At 41.5% G+C, this 22,202-nt stretch overlaps 1 protein-coding gene across 1 annotated transcript in view; it reads left to right on the top strand.

Moving 5' to 3' along the window:
* Positions 1 to 22,202, top strand: part of ANKFN1 (ankyrin repeat and fibronectin type III domain containing 1) — a 297,332-nt gene that overhangs the window by 144,155 nt on the left and 130,975 nt on the right. Inside the window, exons 3-5 of the mRNA XM_042966568.1 lie at positions 2,920 to 3,054; positions 18,100 to 18,301; positions 21,270 to 21,480. Of these exons, the coding sequence (XP_042822502.1) occupies positions 2,920 to 3,054; positions 18,100 to 18,301; positions 21,270 to 21,480 (548 nt within the window). The remainder of the gene's footprint in view (positions 1 to 2,919; positions 3,055 to 18,099; positions 18,302 to 21,269; positions 21,481 to 22,202) is intronic.

Here is a 22,202-nt window from a genome sequence, read left to right as displayed (position 1 = left end):
CCCCCAACCCCAGACTAATATTCCTAAAACAAGACTCCAATCATTCAACTCCTTGTTCAAATGTTTGCTATTGAATGAATCAAGCATCAAATAATTTCAGGCTTATGCTGGGCATGATGGAGAATACGTTTGTAGAGATGAGACAAAGTCTGGGAAACAACTGGAGAACAGAAAGCAAGAACGTGCTTAAAAGTGCTGGGTGCAGGCGGGAGACAAACTAAGTGTGTGATCACTATGGGCTGAGATGATCGAGAAAGGATAATCAGAGGAGGGGAGACTTCAGTGGATTGCCACCTGGCAAGAAAAATGAGATGTACTAAGTGAACTTTAGGGTTCCTTTCAATTCTCAGACCCCTGTTATTCTTTGAAATGGTTTATTCATTCATTCAACAAACACATGCTAAGCACTTCAACAAAACACTCGCTAAATATTTATTGAATGCCTTCTATGTGCCAGGAACTCTGCCAGACTGGAAATAGAGCAGTGAATAAAAGGCTTTGCACTTAACTCCTACAGTAAAATGGGAATGGCTGTTGGAAAGCAAGTTAGTGCAACAAAATGTGATAGATGTCACGATGGGCAAGTATAAGGTGCTCTAGGACCACGGTGTGGGGACCCTAACAGCCCAAGAGCTTGAAGAGTATCCCTGGGAGATGATGTTTAAGCCAAGGCTGCAGCGCTGTGCATGAGTTAGCCAGACAAAAGGGACTTAAGTGTTCAAATGGAAGAATATCCTATGCAGAATTCTCGAGTTGAGAGACAGTACAGCAGGTCCACAGAACTGAAAGACATTTAAACGGGCCACAGCATGGGGGGTGAGTAGGGAGGGGTCAAGAAATGAGTCTACAGAGGTAGGCAGAGCCACACTATGGAGTATTTTGCTAAAGGTGTGGGAAGGAGTTTATACTTCATTGCTAAGCTTTTTGGTGACATTAAAGTATTTGGCACACTGTGCCACAGTGGCACAGCTACTAAGTACTTAATAATACACATCTGTTGAAGAGTGGATTGAGGAATGAATGGATGAATCCATGCAATGGACATGGGTGCATGATAATGACTCCGTCTGGAGCATTTGCTCCCGGACGCGAGGCCGCTATTACTAAGGCATCATCTCCTTAGGTTTGCATGTCCAGCTGAACTCATGACCCCTCTCAGGCAGCTCCTAACCTTGGTAGAATTACCCAGTCACCTGGCTTTCCCCAGCATATGGAATTGAAGTAAATCTGCATTAAAGTCAAAGTCTTTTTAGAGATAAGGGTAAAGTTTTACCTGGCACTAGTTTAGGCTTAAGCTACAAAAGCCTGACTCTTTTCTTAATCCTTGACGAAAAAAATAGGCTTCTAGGCATGAATATTACCAAATTAGATTATTCATAGTAATGCTTCATGGACAAATAAATCTAAGGAGAGAGAGGAAGAAGAAGAAGAAGAAGAAGAAGAAGAAGAAGAAGAAGAAGAAGAAGAAGAAGAAGAAAAAGTTTCAGAGATTTTACCTTCTAAGTGAGAAAAGGAAAAGTTAAGACAATTGTGAAAAGTTAACCTGAGCCCCTCCTTTGGAAAGTTTTAGGAGTTACTGAGCCTCGCCTTGGATCCCATCCCCAGAGCTGCCATGTGTCAGAGACCCGTCAGCCACCACAGTGAGATGCTGTCTCTAGAAAGGGGGAGATTTTCAGGAATACGAGAGGTCATTCCGAGCATTCTAATTAATTACAAGGCCAAAGATTAACATAACACCCTCTTATTTATAACCAGACTTTCTCCTGATTTGCTACAGAGTCACATTCAAAATTTGGGAGTTGATTTGGGTCCAGGTATAAATAACATACCAGAGTCAGTGCCCAGGAGAAGGGTCCAAAACTATTTCTGAAGTCATCATAACAGCTAAGCTTTCATTTGGCAGAGAGAGAATTTGAAGAGATCTTTAGAAAGATTCTTAATGCTGTTGCTAGGGACGTCGGTGTGTGTGTATCTCTGTACGGAGTGGGGGAGGGGTGGAGGAGGCGGGGTTTAATATGTCCTCTCAATCAGCAATGTCTCTCTAACATAATAAGCAGCCTGTGAAGGTCATTTGCCATTTTATTTCAGAGAGAAACATTAAAAATGCCTAAATAAGCAGCTTTCTAGGAAATTCATTCTGTGTGTTTCATTAGTCATGTAAAGCATAACGTCATATGAAAGGAGCCAGGTGCACCCATATGTAGCCGGCATGAAAGAAACACTGGAATCTTCCTCCCAACACTGAGCCTCTTGGTGGCCTATGACCCAAATCGGCTGACTACTTCCTCAGAACCTGCTCAGACAAAAACTCTAGCAATGCTTGCGCAGTCCTTGCTGGATTGGGAGCTTTCTTAGCTCCTGCTGGGAACTTGGAAAGGATTGCACAGATGCCCTTAGGTGCAGGGATGTGGCAGTCACCTGTGTGCTTCTGGTCCCAGGAAGCTGTGGGCATAGGGGGGTGCCTGGCCCCAGGAGAGCCATAGGTCGCTTGCAGTCACAGATTGCTGGGTGGGCTCCTGGATGCCAGACAAGATTTCTTTCCCTGCAGTTGAGATAGTGCAGTGCTAACTGGCTGCCTTTGCTGCCCCACTGCTCATCCTTGAGTGACATTCGGTCTCGTTTGCCATGAAGCTCGTTGTCCCTGCATGCCGTTCCTGATGGACCTCACGGATACAATAGGCTAAAGACACACTGAAGTCATGGCATCCTTTGACTACACATACAAGAGATTGAGAAATCAAGCCTCCTCGGGGCGACAGTCCTGAAAACACACCTAGATTCTGAGCCAAGCTGTCTCCCTTTCCCCGTCCCTCCCTGTGCATCATTGGCTCTTTTTATTTGGCATCAAGAGTAGCTCAGTGATCATGGACTTCGGCTCTTGCCTGTAGTGATCCTGTTCGCATTTTATTCTTTACACAGAATAGGAAGGAGGTTCGCTTGCTTTGCGCAGAGGCTGAGCCACAGGAGAAAGCAAAGCCAATGTGATTTACTGAATGAAAGCACTGGACAATTACCAACAACTTGTTCCTCTGCTGCCTCGAACAACCTGAACTGGTGAGTAAAATTTACTGTTGTCTTTCTTCTTATGAGTGTGGGGCTGTCTCATTCACTGATTATGTTTTAAATGTGTGTGTGTGTGTGTGTGTGTGTGTGTGTGTGTGTGTGTGTGTGTTGCTGCGGTTTAAATGATATTAAAAAAATCTGCATCTTCCAAAGTTAGCTGCAGGCAGTCCATGAAGAATGCACACAAGCACATACACAATGGTCTACGACAGCATGTACATATCCATGTGCAGAGGCAAGAATGGGGGGTGGGGAAGCCCCACTTCTGATAATTAGGCATTTTGTTTGCAGCAAGCTTGAGGACATTACGTGCTCGCCTAATTGATTAGCAAGAGCTATGAAAAATAAAATACTTTTTGTTGTATAAGATCATTTTCCAATCGGGCTCCTGAGTACCTACAAAATACCTGTTGCATTGGGTAAAGATGCATCCCATCAACGCTGACAATCCTGAATATACACCCAGGCATGTTGTCTTTAATCCAGTTTAGAGGTTGGACATGCAGGGTGGGGTGCCAGCATTCTGTCCATCCTGGATGAGCGTGCCCCTAAGTAACATCCTGACTATGATGTTGAGGATGCCCACTGAGGGCACACAGTGGGCGTGCATGCAGACCCTCGCTTGAGCCACTGCTGCTTTCGTACCTGTATGCCTCCCGCCCTTTTTTCTTCCGTGAAGATGCATGCTTGGTAGGGTGCACTAGGTTCAAAGTGGGATACTGTGTCTTATTACCCATGCTGGTCTTTGGCCTCGCCAAGGCCACTGGAAGTACCATTGATAACCAAGTCTGGCTTTGCTTCTCTGCCAGGCCACAGAAATCCCTATACCCACTTGATTTCTTCATTTCCTAAATAAGATGCAAGGCAATCCCTGCAGAGGGGGAAGGCGAATGGAGAAAGCTATTGCTGTTACCCCCACCACCACGTCTTCTTAGTCTTTCGTTTGCCTGGCCACGGCAAGGCTTTACGGCAGCATCAGTCCATTTCTGGTGGGTTCGGAATCCATATAAATGTCATACCGAGTCTAATATCTTTGGTGGGCTCTGTCTGCAGTAGATCACTGGGCGTTCAGATGAAGTCGTGGTCTTGGGTGCTGACAAAGATGGATGCTGGCAGAACAGTGAGCAGCATGCTTCTCTAAATAAAGACCAAAGTTAGGAAATCTGAGAGATGGGTGAGGTTTTGCAGAGTAGAAAGTATCCCAGGCCCCTCCATCGCAAGAGTAGGGTCATTCTCCCCTGTGATGTGGCTGTTCCACAAAGGATGGCATTCCAACAGAAAGGAGATGGAATTGCCTAGTGGTTAGAAAATGTCAGGATAGCAGGGCACTTTTGCTAATTCCTAGACTGTGTATCTTTAGGAATTCCCTTACTCTCCCCAGATCTCCATTCTTCCATTCTTTCCATTCTTGATTGTTTCAAAGAAGGCATGCTAAGCTCAATTAATTTATCCATGAGATACTACTTAAAGCTTTCCTGTGAAAGGATCGGTAGGTAATCAAGATCATTGTTCATACACTTTAATCCAGCGACCATGCATCAGAAACCCACAGATGAGGGTTTAGGTGGGGATGAGGACATATATACCCGTTCTCCATCTAAGGCATATCGAGCACTCTGAAGGAAGCATGATAACACTCATGGAATTAGAAGGGGAAAATAGAGCTGAAAAATGGCATTTAAAAGAACTTCAAATAAATAGGTGATATAAATAATATTTTTTAGTATTGGTCAGGAATAACTGCTTTTCTATACTTATGATGCCAAGATAGTAAAGATCTTAAGTGTTTTGAAATGAACCTTTTGGAGGAGTTAGTTCAAGGATGAGGAGAACCCATGTATATAATTTATGTACAAATTACCCCCGTACCCATGCACATGGAATTAGCAGCTACAAATGTGCTATGATTTATTTGAGGAATTCCAGAAGACCCATTGGCCAAAGAATTGTCCCATTTCTAGGATTAAGGTGACTGAAATTCTTTTATCAGGGATTCAATTAAATATTGCTGTCTTTTATAAAACGCAAATATTCTTAGGAGGAATAACAAATTAAGACACTCATAGCCTATCATAAATGAATGCATTAAATTTTTTCTCCCTCAGGGGAAACCCAAAGGATATTGCATTAATATTATATTAATTCTTCTGCTTTCTATTTACTTCATACCTGTCTCCAGGAACTTCTTTTGTAATTATCACTTCACTCGTGATCAGAAAACTAAGGAGACTTTAGAACAAGCTATTGCCTTCTTTTTATGGGATGCTTGGATTAGACGATACCATCTAGATTTCCTCTAGGCCATCGAGAGTCACAAGTGGAAAGCTGAACTCATTATCTTTTCCCCTTTTAAATCCACTCTTCCTCCTGTATTCCTTTTTTTTTTTTTTTTTTTTTTTTAAATTATTGGTGGAACCATTCTGTACCTAATCAGTCAAGCAGAGCTAATAGAAGCTATCATCAGGCTTCCTGATTCCTTGGGCCCCTCCATCCAATCACTAACCAAGTTTGGTCCATTTTGCTTCCTTCATTTTAATCTGCCCAGCCCTCTCCATCCCCATTGTCACATGCTATAGTTGAAGTCACCAGCTCTCATGGGGGCTTTTTCAAGAGCTTATACTTTGTTGTCCCCTGTCACTGGTCCCACCACACTCCCTCCCCTTCAAACCACCCTCTAGATACTACCAGAGTGGTTCTCTAAAAATGCAAATCTCAGCCTTTCTCTAGTGCTTCCCTGTTGTGAACAGGTTGAAATCTATTGTCCCTCAACATGGCATGAAAGCTCTTGATGGTCTAGCCCTGCTATCTCTCCAGGCTTCTTTCCCAAGGTCCTAGCATGGTGGATGAAATGTACCTTTGGAAGTGTCAGAACCCAAAAGAATTCCATTGGGCCCCTGTGGGCATCAACCTACCAGGAACACTATGACATGTCCTAACCTGAGCTATCATACCTGGAATGCCCTTTCATTTCCTTCCTGCTGGTTGATCCCTCATTCGTTGTTCAAAATCTTGCTCAGGCATCACTGTCTCTAACCCATTTCCCCATACCTTCTTCTGCCATGACACCTCCTGCCACTCAGCCCTCTGTGCTACTTACTGCCTTAAACATTTGAGAGCAGTGTTAAGAGGCTAAGCTCTCAGATCTAGAATCATATTGCCTGGGTTTGAATCCCAGGTCCGTCTCCTTAGTAGTACTTCAATTTCTTACTACATAAAGTGGGACTAATAATACTCCTTACTTCACAAGGCTATTATGGGAGTCAAAGAGCTGATACATATAAAGGCATTATTTTATTTATTTTTTATTATTTATTTATTTATTTATTTATTTATGTATTTATTTATTTTGAGAGAGAGGGAGAGAGAGAGAGCAGGGGAGGGGCAGTGAGAGAGGGAGAGAGAGATAATCCCAAGCAGGCTCCACGCTGCCAGTGCAGAACCCAATGCAGGGCTCGATCCCGTGAACTGTGAGATCATGACCTGAGCCGAGATCAGGAGTTGGAGGCTTAACCAACTGAGCCACCCAAGTGCCCCAAAGGCATTATTTTAGTTTAGTTTAGTTTAGTTTAGTTTACTTATTTTGTGTGTGTGTGTGTGTGAGAGAGAGAGAGAGAGTCGGGGAGAGGCAAGAAAGAGACATAGAATCCAAAGCAGGCTCCAGGCTTCAAGCTGTCAGCACAGAGCCCAATGCAGGGCTCACACTCCCGAATGGCGAGATCATGGCCTGAGCTAAAGTTGGTCACTCAACCAACTGAGCCACCCAGGCACCCCGCAAAGGCTTTATTTTAAGTAGTGCCTGACTCAGAACGTGCTAAAGAAGTAAAAGCTATTATCATTATTCCATAATTTCACATATTACACTATTTCATACCTACATACACTTGTGTGACTGTCTTCCTTGTTAGCCTGTGAGCCCCTTGGTGTTGGTGAAATAATCAACTTGTTTCAGTTTGCCTGGGATTTTCCCAGTTTTAGCACTGAAAGTCCTACCTCCAAGGAACCCCCTCAGTCCTAGGCAAACCAAGACAGTTGGTTAACCTCTGAGGGTGTCTTCTTTACCTTTAACTTCCCAGGGTCTATCACAGGATACACAGACTACAAAGTAGATCACCCTTAAATATTTATTGGACTACAGAATCAAAATTGATTCTTTCCTCCTTCTTCTTCATAAACACTCTTTTAAACTTCAAATATAGTCTTCTTCCTGCTGTGAAGTCACCGCTGACTTTTCAAAACTTACCACTGAATAACCAGATATATTTTTTTTAATGCACAGGAACTTGAAAGGTTATTTCCACCCTGTTATATATTATCAGTGTAATAGAATTGCCCACTCTTCAGCAATCAGAGACAAACCCGTCATGTTAATAGCAAGTGGGGAATAGGAGAAGGGTCACACTTTCTTTTCTGTCTAATGACAGGCAGGTTGAAGTGTGAAGGTCCCCAGTTCACATCACAGCCTGAAGAGCAATCTTGTCTCAGTCAGAAATGTTCCCTTCGCTGAATGTATCTGTCTACCCAGCTGTCAAGAATGGCTGGAGCTCCTGTTTCTAATATGCTTTGTCTTACAACTGCTCCTCATCCAAACTGGCCCAGATCTTTTTTCACAGTACAAATATGATGAGGAAGTCCCACAACCAAGCTCCTGTGAGACAGGGACTCTGGACGTGCCAGAACTCATAACAAAGGCAAGATCTCTTCAGAATCGAGGTCTAGGAAGAAACTGACAGGCAGCCAGACCAAGCTCCCTCAGGCAGAATAATAGCAGAGTTTCTAAAAGCATGAACTTTGGAGTCAGAATTCATTTATAAGCTGTAGGATCTTGGACCTGTTACTTAACCTCTCTGGGCCTCAGTTTCCTTATTAGCAAAGTGATGATATAATAGTACCAACTTTCTCCTAGGGTAATTATTACATTTTTTCTTAGCTTGTGAAAGCAAAACCTGAGGCAAAAACCAATCATGAATGTTCTGTTGGGTATTGGGAGACACAACCTCAGAGCATCAAGAGTCAAGCCATCAAGGAAAAAAGGGAAATGAGTCAAGGAAGGAGAAAAAACAAATATAGGTGGTTTGTAACTGACCTAGCCAAGCTTCACAAGAAAACACATCTGGTGGTTTGTTTGTATGTGATTGCTTCCAAGAAGCCCTCAGAGCAATCCGCAAGGGAGGAATGGAGAAGAAATCATCTGCGGGCTGCTTCCGGTCTCTTGCCTCTCATTGGTCTGGTTTTTCACGTTTCCAGGCAGTGTGACCCAGTCCCTCAGGGTAGCCATTAGTAAAGCTGGAGCCTCCCTCATGGGTCTGGTTGGGTCAGAACTGCTGCAGCTACTGTCACAGCAAGCATGGTGGGGGCCGAGCCAGGACCCGCCCTTCGCCCGACGCAGCTGGTGTTAGAAGACAGGATAATGGTGGCAGCCAAGGCTCTCGAGTCGAGCAAGCAGCCAAAACCCAGGGAACAGGTGGTTTTAAAGTAAATCTGGGGAGGCTCCACTCTCCACAGATTATTCTTGCCATTTTGGATCTGGATTCTCCAGGCTGCTGTCACTGTTTCCTTACGGTTGGCTCCAGATATATTTACAGGCCCTCCAAAAATGTAGCTGGGATAAGCTGAAATAAACAGCAGAAGTTTTTAAGTTTCATAAAGTATAATTCATCAATTTGTTTTATGGTTTCTGTTTTCTGTACCTCTTCTAAGAAATGATCACCTCATGCAAGTTCACAAAGACTATCTCCTATTTTCTTCTGGAAGTGTTACAGGGTTATCTGTATCAGGGTTAGGTCTATAATCGATTTCATTTGAAGTTACTTTCTATCTATGATATGAGGTAGGGATGGAGGTTTTGTTTTCGTTTTGCATATGGATATCTCATTGTTCCAGCAGTATTTGTTGGAAAAAATATTTTTCCCTATTGAATTACTTTGATACCTTTGTCAAAAATCAATTGATCAGGGGCACCTGGGCGGCTCTTGATTTCAGCTCAGGTCATGATCTCACGGTTCGTAGGTTCAAGCCCGCATCGGGCTCTGCGCTGACAACACAGAGCTTGCTTGGGATTCTCTGTCTCCTCTCTCTGCCCACCCCCCTCTCTTTCTCTCTGTCTCTCTCTCTTTCTCTCTCTCTCTCTCTCTAAAATAAGTAAATTTTTAAAACTCCATTGATCATGTATGTGCATGCTATTTCTGGTCTCTCTATTCTGTTTCATGAAATTTATATGTTGTATCTTTGGGCCACAGTCTTTATCTGGAGAGCTATCCTTAAACTAGTACCACAGATCTTGATTACTGTGGCCTTGAGGCAATTCTTGAAATCAGGTAGTGTAAGTCTTCCAACTTTGTTCTTCTCTTTCAAAGTTATTTTGACTATTTTAAATCCTTTCCATTTTTATAAAAATTTTAGAATCAGGTTTTCGATTTCTCAAAACAAAACAAACAAACAACAAAAAAATCCCAACAACCCTGCTATATTGGGATTGTGCTGAATCTAGAGCTCAGTTAGGAAGAACTGACATTGTAACAATACTGATTTCTTCTGATCTGATCCATGAAGAAGGTATACGTCTCTATTTCTTAGGTTTTCTTTAATTTCACTCAGTAATGTCATGTAGTTTCAAGTATACAAGTTTTGCATACATTTGTTACTTTTATTGCTGAGTAGATTTTTGTAGATTTATTAGACCCTTCTACAAAATGTTCATGTCATCTGCAAATGAAGACTGTCTTGCTTCTTTCTTTCCAGTCTTTATGCCTTTATTTTTCTTGCCTTGCTACACTGACTAGAATGCCCGGTATAACGGAAGAAATAGGAGTGGTCATTCATGCCTTGTTTCTGATCCTAGGAGGAAGCACTTGGTCTTTAACCATTAAGTATAATGCTGGCTGTAGATTTTTGTAGAGAATCTTTATGAGGTTCAGGAAGTTCCCTTATATTCCTGAAAGCTGTATTATTATTATTATTATTATCATTATTATTATTATTATTACTGTGATGATGATGATGATAAATGGATATCGAATAATGTCAAATGCTTCTTTTTCTGCATCTGTTAAGTGACCATATCATTTTTTTCTTTTATTCTGTTAATGCAATAAATTACATCAATGAGTGGTTGAATGTTATCCTGCTTTCCTGGAATATACCCTACTTGATCATGATATATTATCCTTTATGTATATTGCTGGATTTTATTTGCTAACATTTTGTTGAACTTTTTGGCTTCTATGTTCATGAGAGACATTGAGCAATAGCTTTCCTTTCTTATAATGCCTTTTTTCTGGTTTTGGTATCAGGGCAATGCTGGCCTCAAAAATGAAACCAAATTTTTGGAACAGTTTTGTGTAGAATCGGGTTTTTTTTTTCCCCCTTAAATGTCTGCAGACTGTAACATTTAACATGACCTTTACCAAATATTGTGGGGGCAAAGAAAGTATTAGAATGGAAAAAGAAAGTATAAAACTAGAAACTAGCTTTCTCATGCAGGATTTCATCACATTTCCTAAATTCTGGTCTAAAACTATGTTGCAGAGACCAGCCCACCTTCACTCAACAGATCTTGTTTGACCTTTTCTTTGGAGAAAACAAAGATACATCTTCTTTCCTTAGAGAGAGCACCAAGAGTTTTTTCTTATGAAAATAATGCCTAAAAATGGATTAATAGTGGTATGCCCATCCAACTGAATACTACTCAGCAAGAAAAAGTGAAGAACTACTAATAGAACAGTGTGGATAAATCTCAAAATAATTAAGCCGAGTTAAAGAAGCCATATTTTAAAGAGACAGAGAGAGTAGTGATTATTCCATTTTATGAAATCCAGGGGGCGGGGGCGGGGACGGGGAACAATCTGTAGTGTCAGAAAGCAGATGAGTAGTTGCCTGGGAACAATAGGCCTGAAATAAATAGACGTCCAAATATTTTTGAAATATCTGATTACATGAAAAAATATTTGAACCTCTATTTATTTCAGGCATTCAGGCACTTTGCTAAACTACTGATAGGTATCATCTCATTTAAAACGCTAATATCCTTTTTAGATGTGACTTTTTTAATTGAGATAAAGAATACTGTTAATGATAAGGCAACTGAAGCTTAGGGAAGGTAAATAAATTTGCCCAGTGTCTTGCAGTTAATAGGTAGAAGAGTCAAAATCCAAAGTTAGATCAGCCTGATATTGAAGTCCCTACTTTTAATACTGTGTTTAAAATCACCATGAGGGAATGCAAATTGGTGCAGCCGCTCTGGAAAGCAGTGTGGAGGTTCCTCAGAAAATTAAAAATAGACCTACCCTATGACCCAGCAATAGCACTGCTAGGAATTTACCCAAGGGATACAGGAGTACTGATGCATAGGGGCACCTGTACCCCAATGTTTATAGCGGCACTCTCAACAATAGCCAAATTATGGAAAGAGCCTAAATGTCCATCAACTGATGAATGGATAAAGAAATTGTGGTTTATATACACAATGGAATACTACGTGGCAATGAGAAAAAATGAAATATGGCCTTTTGTAGCAACATGGATGGAACTGGAGAGTGTGATGCTAAGTGAAATAAGCCATACAGAGAAAGACAGATACCATATGGTTTCACTCTTATGTGGATCCTGAGAAACATAACAGAAACCCATGGGGGAGGGAAAAAAAAAAAAAAAAGAGGTTAGAGTGGGAGAGAGCCAAAGCATAAGAGACTGTTAAAAACTGAGAACAAACTGAGGGTTGATGGGGGGTGGGAGGGAGGGCAGGGTGGGTGATGGGTATTGAGGAGGGCACCTTTTGGGATGAGCACTGGGTGTTGTATGGAAACCAATTTGACAATAAATTTCATATATTAAAAAAAAATAAAATAAAATAAAATAAAAAATAAAATAAAATAAAATCACCATGATTATCTTGCAGTTGAAGAATGGAATAAAATGTAACTATAGCTTTCAACCTGTTGAGCGTTTCAGTGAAAATGGCTAACAAGGAATGCCCTCTGAAGAGTGATATCCCAGACCTAACATGACAAAAACAATTTCCCTACCAGTGCTCCTCCAGGATTCTGTATCTATTTTACCCATCAGGTATTTCATTCGTCATTTGAGTCTTCTCTTCTTCCCTAGTTCAATTTAATGCGAAAATGCAGAGTAGTGTTACTATCATTTTCAAGACACTTTGTTGGGTGCTGTAGGGGTTGCATGATTTATCAGTAAATCCCCAACGGGAATCATATGGCACATGAAAACAGAGTAACTGAGGAAAGGTTAATACATTTTGTACTTCTTTTGTTAAATTTGTCAGTATTTGAATCTTGTTAATGTCATGCTATTTATTGTAAATGCAATTGTTTATTTTGTTTTCATTTCATTGTGTTAAATCAGAAAGTAGAATAACAGACTTATAAACAAAAGGTAGACTTATATTGCCTTATATGTATATTACCTTTTATATTTACCTCCATAGTTTCTTTACCAATGCTCTATCTCTCCTTGTGTGAATTTGAGTCACTGTCTAGTACCCTGAAGGAGTCCCTTTACTATTTCTTGTAGGGAAGGTCTGCTGTTAAATTCTCTTGGTGTTTGTTTAGCCATGCATGTCTTAATATCACCTTCATTTTTTAAGAGTCGTTATGCTGGATAGAGACAGTCTTTTTCTTTCAGCATCTGGAATATGGCATCCCACTTCCTTCTGTCCTCTATGGTTTTCTGGTGAAAAAATCAGCTGTGCATCTTTTTGAGGATTCCTTGTATGTAAGAAGTTATTTCTTGTTGTTTTCAGGATTTTGTCTCTGTTTTTAGCTTTTGACTGTTTCATTATGATGTATTTAGGTGGGAATATCTTTGAATTTATCCTGCTTGGTGTTCATTGAGCTTCTTGGATGTGTAGGTTAATGCTTTTCATTAATCTGGGGAAGTTTTTGACCATAATTTCTTCAAATATGTTCTCCCCCTTCCTTCTTTTCCTTCTTAGACTCCTATTATATATATGTTGGTACACTTGATGGTGTTCCACACTTCTCTGAGACTCTGTTCATTTTTCTTCATTTCTTTCTCTTTTTGTTTTTAAAACTGGATAACCTCAGTACATCGATCTTCAAGTTTGCTGATTCCTTCTTCTGCCTACTCAAATTTGATGTTGAACCCCTCTAGTAAATTATTCATTTCCATTATTTTACCTTTCAACTTCATAATATCTATTTGGTTCTGGATTTGTTTTATAAATTCTACCTCTTTAGTGATACTCTCTGTTTGATGAGATATCATCCTCACAATTTTCTTTATTTCTTTAGATATGGTTTCCTTTTGTTCCTTGAACATATTTAAAGTTTTTGCCTAATAAGTAACATTTAGACTTCTTCATGGGCAATGTTTATTGACTGCTTTATTTCCTGTGAACGGGACATATTTTTGTTTGTTTTGTGTATGGCTCATATTTTTCGTGTTAAGAACTAGGCATCTTAAATATTATAATACGGTAACTCTAGAAATCAGATTATCCCATAATCCCACCTCCTCAGGGTTTATTGTTTAGTGATTTTTCAGAATTAAATCTGTGACATCTGTATTCTTTGTCACATGTGACCACTGATGTCTCTGCTTGGTTAGCTTAGTGGTCAACTAATGACTGAACACAAATTTCCTTAAATGCCTGAAACCAGTAAGTCTTCCAGTCCTTACAGAAGGGCTCTGTGCACACGTTGGGGCACACTTTCAGTATTCTCCAGACAGCTGACAGCTCTGCCTGACCCTTTGCTTCCTGCTTGCACACAGCCCCAGCATCAGACAGAGAGAAGAGCTTAAGAGCTTCTCAGGTATTTTATGAGAAGGCATCCAGCCCTGGGCATACCCGTGGTCTGCTAGATCCCTTAGCCAGGTGTCAGTTTTCCAAAGTCCTCTATGGACAGGCATCCCCCCCCCCCCCCCCCCCGCATTTCCCTTTAAGCTTTTTGATTAGTCTATTGTTTGCCCCAACTTTTATCCACCCCCTCAGGCAGCTGTGATGATTAAACAATTGATGATGTTTGTTTTTGACAAGATGCCTTAGAGGAAAAGGTTATTTGCACTTGGTAAACCCTGAGGCAGGTCAAATCAAGAAAAGTCTTGGGAGTGGGGCCTTCTAGGGAACCACACCACCAGGAAGGTCAAAAAACGACAGTTCTCTCAAAATGGGGTCTTGAAAGAGGCTGCATCACCATTTTGTACATCCAGTGGCTGCCAAGCTACTGTTTTTTTTTATCATGAATATACGCTGCTGGTTTTCAGGGCTACCACAGAGCCGGGGAAGCTAGGAACTGAGCACATTAAAAATGCCACATAGCTCCCTGTTCTTATCAAATCAGCCACTTTTCTCAAATAAACACTTCCTGGATTGCTGCAAACTTTGGTTAATTTCCAGGGTCCTGAGGAAGTTAATTTTGACATTTCCTGCTATGTTCTTATTGCTTTTGTGGAGGAGACGAGTTTTGGAGGCCATTACTCTGCCATTCCCACTGTCCTATTATTCTTCCGTTTTTAATCTTTCTGTAAAATGTTTATTTAGGCGTACCACTTGTAAATCACTTTTTAAAAATCCCAGTTGGAGAGTTTTCTCTTTCATCAGGAAAAGTAAACTATTTGAGTATATTGTACTCACAGATATTTTCAGTGTTAGCCCTGCTGCATCATTTTACATTTCTACTTATTATGCTTTCTTATTTTGTTTCTTTTTATTTTTTTAATTTTTCTTTAGAGTTATCTTTATTCCTCTCCTTCGACTCATAGTTTGAAGTTCAGCTTTCTGTTTGACTACAAGTTCCTGTAAACACACATATTAAAATATCTAAACTTGTATTTTTCTATCAAAATAAAAACTAAACAGTGTAATAAGTATGCAAAGTCATCTATTAAAGCAATGTTTAAAACCAACAAAAAAAAACTATTTAAATTATTACGATGTACTTTGGAGTCTCTGGTTTGGGAAGATTGGGGTAATCTTAATAATTTCTGCTATTTATTGAGTGGCTGCTGTAAGCATTGCACAGGATGCGTGCTTTCATTTGTTAATTCATTTCATCTTCATAACTCTGGAGGAACTCTTGTTACAGATGATGAAATGAACTCCAAGAATTTCAATAAAGTTCCTGGAGTCACATAGATTATAGATAACAACATCTTGATCCAAGCTCGGGTCTGCCAAATTCCAAATCCAAGGCTACAATGCTTCTCAAGGACCCAGCCGTTTCTATAAGGGTAAAACCTTAAGAGTGTAGTTAGTTGGGAGGGGTGTGCACGTTTATGAGAACAAATACCACGGAGTTGTCTTTCTCAGTCTCTCTCATCAGACAACATTTTAAATATAGAGGGGGAAAAGAAAATATAATGATAGATGAAATCTAGAAGAATAGAAACATGCTGAAAGATGGCCAGGAAGGAAGGGGCAGCTGGGGCAGCATGAGAAGGAAGTCAGAGAGACAGAGAGAGTCAACCTATTTTGACTGAAGGGAACAGATGGGAAATGAGCAAAGACAAAAGGGGCCATGTGGGCAGGTGTCATCGGTTAGAGGGCAAGTGACTGGAATTTGATCAATCGACAAGAATTTATTTACTGGACTCCTGGGCACTGTGTGAGATACAAAAGAATGTAGAGTTATTTTGGGAATGATAATGATGTAGACAAGACAGATGGCTTGAACTGGGGCATTAACGCTGAAGGAAAAGGCTAGAGACAGAAGGCAGAAAGAAAGAGGTTAAGGCAATCTCCATGTGAGCCAGCTTGCATATCAATCTGGATTTTTTGTGGGAATGGCAAGATATAGAGGAAACGCTATAATTGCTATTGAATCAAAGTTAAAGGATGTGTAGATGGAAGGAGGAAGATGCCAAATCACCTATTCTATTTCTGCATTTAGGTAAATGAAGAGATTATTAAAGATTTATGAAAACACACCCATATGTACATAGGCACTACAGAGAGTGCATTAAGTCATCCTCCCAAATGTAAATGTGACCATTCAGCAAAGACTGGGTGGGGCCTGATACACGTGACTCACCCTGAATAGATCTGACCACCTTGGAAGGTACTGGGAAGGCTTTTTGTGTTGGAGGAAATTGCAAGCAACACTTAAAAGGTGCCTAAAGACATTCAACAATGTAATGAGGATAGATCTCCATTTGCTAATGTGCAAGTAAGTCAAGGTTAGTTGGGGCCAGTGGACATGGAACCCAGTTCAGAAGTATGAGCAGAAAACGAGCTTTCTGAGTAGTTCCTTAGAATATTACTTGTAATAGACTCTCATATGAACATTCCTTTATTCTCAAGTATTTACTGAGCATCTTCTGTAACAAAAAAATGATAGCTTCCATGAGTTTTCTATACTCTAAGCTCTTTACATGCATTACCTCACCAAATCTTCACAACCATAATGTGCTATTAGTATTGTCTCTATTTTATAAATGAGAAAAATAAGATTCAGGTGTGTTAAGTAACTCACCCAAGATCACATAGTCAGTAGCTGGAAGAGGAACAATCCATAGCCTAATCTGTATCATGTTTCTTTCACTTTGAGGCAGGTACATTTTAGGTGCTGGGGATATAAAAATTCATACTTGGCATTCCTTGTTCTTGAGAAACATATAGACTAGCTAGGAGACAGCCAAAGAGTTGTAATACAATAAAATATTTTCTGTAAGAAGCATATACCAAGCGAATGAGTAAAGAAGTACCCAAGTTTGCCTCAGACTGTCAGAGACCCCTTGAGCATAGACCTTAAGGCTCAGCAATTGTTTCCTAGGTGGTGAAGGCACAGATGGGATTCCAATACAGGCAAAAGCAGTGCAAACAAGCACCCAGATGCAGGAAAGAGTTTGAACTATTTAGGAAACTCTAAGGAGATCAGAAAGACAGAAACATGAAACATAGAGGTACAGTAGGCAATGAGGCTGGAGAGGTAAGAACCGGTACGTGAGGCCAAAGAAGTTAGAGTTTATCCTATAGAAATTGGGGAATCATCAAAGTCAGTCCCATGACGAGTTGGGTTAATAAAAGAGATTCTTACATGATATTGTATCATGAGATCCATAAAACTATGACAATTCAAAGACTGGAGATGACGTCCAAGGGCCACAGCTATGTAACAATGGCAGCATTACAAATGGAAGGCTCCATCGGAGATTCAAGGGGAGACGGTGAGAACACAGCAGTGTGCTCCAGAGAGATCTGGGCCCAGTGTACCAGAAGCCATGGTACATAATTGCCTTGGCCAGTCGTTTCACTCGTGCATTTGCTCATCCAGTACACATATGCATGCCAGGCAGCCATTGCCTCAGCAGCATCAATATGTCAGTAGCAGTACCCAACTTAATAGTGGATGGCTTTTGAAATGGCCTGGCTGATCTCCTGGAAACTGACTCCAGGTGTGACATTGGTGAGGACCTGTTTGGAGGTTTGTGGAACAACAGTCAAGTACTACTTGGAGAATACCAGTAGTGAGTCCCCCCAGAGGACACTGTCTGGAGTATCTGGGGTGAGCAGGGATGGAGCTATGGATACAAATCCCCCAAACTTCTGGGCACTGGGGTAGCTCACCAAATCTCAGACAAGACGCGCAATTTAACACCTCAAGAGAAGGGGTATCTGCAGGGAACAACCATACCCAACAGAGGGCAGCATCTAAAAGGAGGTAAGTAGAAAGGTCCCAATTACATATACCCAAGGGGAACCGAACGGAACTCCTGGTTATAGATTTGAGACACTTCCCCTCAGTGGGACAGAGACCAAAAGACTTGAGTCGAGGCTCATGTCGTATACATGTGTGTATATAAGTGTATACGTGTAGATAGTAAATGGATATAGTCATTACATTCTTGTCTCCAATTAGCTACGTGGCCGTAGACAAGCTGTTTCCCTCCCTGAGTTTCAGCCTTCTCATCTATAACATGAAAAAGCTGGCCCTCATCTCGAAGGTCGCCTCCAGCTACAGTATTTTATTAGGATTCCAGATGGTTACTGGTGATGATAAAATTCTTTGTCAACTTATAATTACGTTGTGTAAATGATACAACATCAGGTTTTCCTCTTCTCAGGAACCGCTTTGTGAAAATGACCCAACAAATGCAGAATCTGCATCTTTCTCAGTCGAAAAAACATAGTGCCCCATCGTCTCCCAACGCTGCCAAACGCCTGTACAGAAACCTCTCTGAGAAGCTGAAGGGAAGCCACTCTTCGTTCGATGAGGCCTATTTCAGAACAAGAACCGACCGGCTGAGCCTCAGGAAGACCTCAGTGGTAATAACATGCTTTGGATTCTTGTCTCCGCTTGCTTTGTGGAGTTGTGTTTGGGTTTAAGGAGATCCTAAGATGTTGCACGTTTACTTCAGAACCTGGTGTTTGCAGGTCCACAAGTGCCAAGAGTCAGATAAGGCAGGAACCACACGTGTCTGTGCTGAAGCCAAAGCTTGAGTGATTGCGGGAGTTTCCCTTTTCTTTTTCTTAATTTCTTGCCCCTTCTTTTCTCTTAGTTTTTCTTTCTCTAATATATCAGAGAAACAAACAAACAAAATAGCAGTTTGATAACTGTGGAGCATGAATGATATAGGCTTTCTGAAAGCTTCAGTGTTCATTCAAGTATCAAATAAACAATGAATATTTCATTTACTTATTTGTGATGTGCAGCCCATATGTCTTCCAGAGGCATTCAAAACAGAATCCAGGCCAAAAAAAGAAAAAAAAGGTGTATGTATTATATAATGGGAAATAAGTAAAGTGATAGAGGGAGAGAGGGAGAGAGAAAGGGAAGGAAGGAACGGAAGGAAGGAAAGAGTGAAAAAGAAAAAATGTAGAAAATGGGGCGCCTGGGTGGCTCAGTCAGTTGGGTGTCCGACTTCGGCTCAGGTCATGATCCCGCGGTTTGTGAGTTTGAGCCCCGTGCTGGGCTCTATGCTGCCAGTTCAGAGCCTGGAGCTTGCTTCAAATTCTGTGTCTCTCTCTCTGCCCCTCCCCTTCTCATCTCTCTGACCCTCCCCCGCTCATGCTCTGTCTCTCTCTGTCTCTCAAAAAAATGAGTAAACATTAAAAAAAATTTCCTAAAAAAAAAAAACTAGAAAATGATGAAGATAGAAATAGAAACAGATATACTAAAAGCCTCGGCAAATATAGTACCTAAAATTTATCATTACATTTATCTCTGAGCTCCTCGTCATTCAAAGCAAAAAGGGAAGCTCAGGTGGTTATAGCATCCCACAGTCTACCAGGAGAAACGAGTATTTTCCTGTTTATAGTCCTCTGGGCCTTTATATGACATCACAGTGAATTCTGTAATAGAGTATAAAGGTCTGTATTGGTGACGTTATAGACTTTCTCATAGAGTAGTTTCTGATAGTGACCATCAGTAAAAGCTGAGGGCATAATATATCAACATGCTCAGCAAGGGCATTTCTGCAGGGGGCAATAACACCATTTGTTGGAGCTTCAAACAGAAATGAGCCCTAGGCTTTCCCAAGAGAAACACGCTAGAGTTTGCCAACGAAAGCATGGAGGAGGAAAGGACTTCAGAGTGAGAGCAAATATGGCACATGAGAAATGAGGCATAGTAAGAATGACAACCAAATACACAACTGTGGACAGGGCAGCATGTTGACTTTGTTCTGTTTTCCCATTTGTTGTCTCATTTCAAGCTCATCTTCTGGGAGGGCTTGGTTGTGGCTGACTTAAGGCCTAAGCATCAGAGGCTCTTCAGTTTGGCAGATTGGAGACAAAACACCTTTGCATTCAGTAGATTGTCCTGTAGCAAAGAGAGCTGCACACCAAAATAGTTCTATCCCTTGGGACCCCACTGTCAAAACAAGTATTTGCATGATAGCATTGTATTTCCCTCAGATTTCAACCATGTGTCCTGTACTCACTTAAGCTGACCTGCTGCCTTTGATGGAGAGAACTGATTTTTGATGGTACTAAAATTAAACCTGCCAAACATAAATATGTTCGATCAGGCAAGCCCTAAGCTGTGTCAGGACCGATGGTATTTCAACATTCTTTAAAGAGCAAACAACACTTAGAGAAGATCCCAAACAGATGTAGAAATAGTGTATGTGTTGCTCTTCTCCCATGAGCTACAGAAATACGTATGAGAGAATTCCAGACCTTTTGTCCTTTGTTTACTATTAATCTCTGGTAGAACTTTTCAGTGGAATCATATTGTCGTTAGCTACTTTTTTTTCTATAGGTGATTTGAATCCTGTGAACATTCAACTTTTGGTCCTCTCAGCACAGGTGGCCACCCAACCACCAAAGCCCTCTCTGGACACCACCTCTTGAGCCCTTCCCTCGGGGGCTCAGCAATGCCAGGTGTTCAGTGGTTGGGGCCTCGGGGCTGAGAAGGTGCAGATGTTAGTTAGTACAGACCTAAGAGCTGGGGAGCCAGCCTGCAGGCAGTGAGAGCTATTCGGGAGCTGTAGAAAGGAAGGGGTATGTAACATCAGTTTTAGAGAGACTACTCTCATCTCAGTATGAAAATGGGCTCGAGGAGACAAGAACCAGCAATGGGCAGGTCATTGCCATTGTCCAGGCAAGGGATGACAGCATCTGGGTCTGAGTGATAGAAGAGAAGAGACGTGGGGATGGGGAGAGAGGGGATGAGCGGAGGGGAGATCGTGCTCTCAACTCCAAGCCAGTAGTAATTTAAATGACCTGTACTGCGTTATCTATGCCAGCACTTCCCGAACTGTGTTCTGTAGAATGCTATTCCAGGGGCAGTTAAAACAAATGCAATGAAAGATATGTTCTCTGCACAAATATTTAAAATAGGTCATATTTCTCACCTATCGGAGAGGCATAACTGCATGTTAGAATTACCAAAGGCCCTGACGGGTCTTACAGTAAAATAGTGTGGTAACCTAGACGAATCCAGTGTGTACCAGATTTATATGACTGCAGGCCACGTTCCTCATGGGACACCTTCTAATGACCTATCAGACGGTTTCGCACAGAAGACTGGTTTCGAGAAAAGCCGGCGTTTGCCCTTACCTGTAGACTAGCCATGCCCTACCGTATGGTCTCAATGCATCTAAATGTACAGATCCATTTAATGGCCATTAGACAAGAGGGAGGGAGGATCCAACTGTGTTTAACAAGTCGTGTTTGTTGGGATCAATTGCAGTTATGAGTGGGGATGCAGTCACTGAAGTTAAAACAGCTAAGCCGCAAGGCAAGCCGGTCTATGAAAGTGTGCTCACCTGCGTGTGTGCTTGTCCTCCAGAACTTCCAGGGCAACGAAGCCATGTTTGAAGCAGTCGAACAACAGGACATGGATGCTGTGCAGATCCTCCTGTATCAGTATACACCAGAGGAGCTAGATCTCAACACCCCTAACAGTGAGGGGCTGACGCCCCTGGATATCGCCATCATGACCAACAACGTGCCCATTGCCAGGATTCTTCTGAGGACAGGGGCCAGAGAAAGTCCGCACTGTAAGTAAACCTGGGGATAAAAACATGTATTATTAAGGCTAGATCCAGCTTCGTGCCACCGAAATAGCATGACTGACATTTACGGCATGAACAGTTGATGAAGATAGGCTCAGAATTCCTTTACATGTTTTCACGGACTTTCATGCAAATACCTATAATGTTTTACCAGTCTAGGCATCAAGTTACGTGCTACATAGAATATACCAAGTGGAATTGAAAGGGATCCTTGAAAGAACTCCCTCCTAAGAATTTAACCCAAGTTTTAAAATATATGAAACACTCCAAGTGAGGCTATAGAATAGGAAGTATACATAGAAAAGGTTTAAGTGTGTATGTGGGTTAGTGTCTTGGGTCCACAGTCAATATGGTGGCTTGCTTCATTCATTCATTCATTCATTCATTCAGCAAACACTGAGGACAGGGGTGCCTGGGTGGCTCAGTCAGTTGGCCGTCCGACTTCGGTTCAGGTCATGATCTCGTGATCCCCGCGTGAGTTCAAACCCCGCGTCAGGCTCTGTGCTGACAGCTCAGAGCCTGGAGCCTGTTTCAGATTCTGTGTCTCCCTCTCTCTCTGACCCTCCCCTGTTCATGCTGTGTCTCTCTCTGTCTCAAAAATAAACGTTAAAAATAAAAATAAAAAAAACAACAGCAAACAAACACTGAGGACAGAGCACTGTTCTAGGTACCTAGGCTCACCTCGCCATGGTGAACAAGACAAAATC

The sequence above is a fragment of the Panthera tigris genome, chromosome E1 (assembly GCF_018350195.1).
Source record: "Panthera tigris isolate Pti1 chromosome E1, P.tigris_Pti1_mat1.1, whole genome shotgun sequence".
NCBI lineage: Eukaryota > Metazoa > Chordata > Mammalia > Carnivora > Felidae > Panthera > Panthera tigris.
This window is presented reverse-complemented; position numbering and strand designations above follow the sequence as displayed.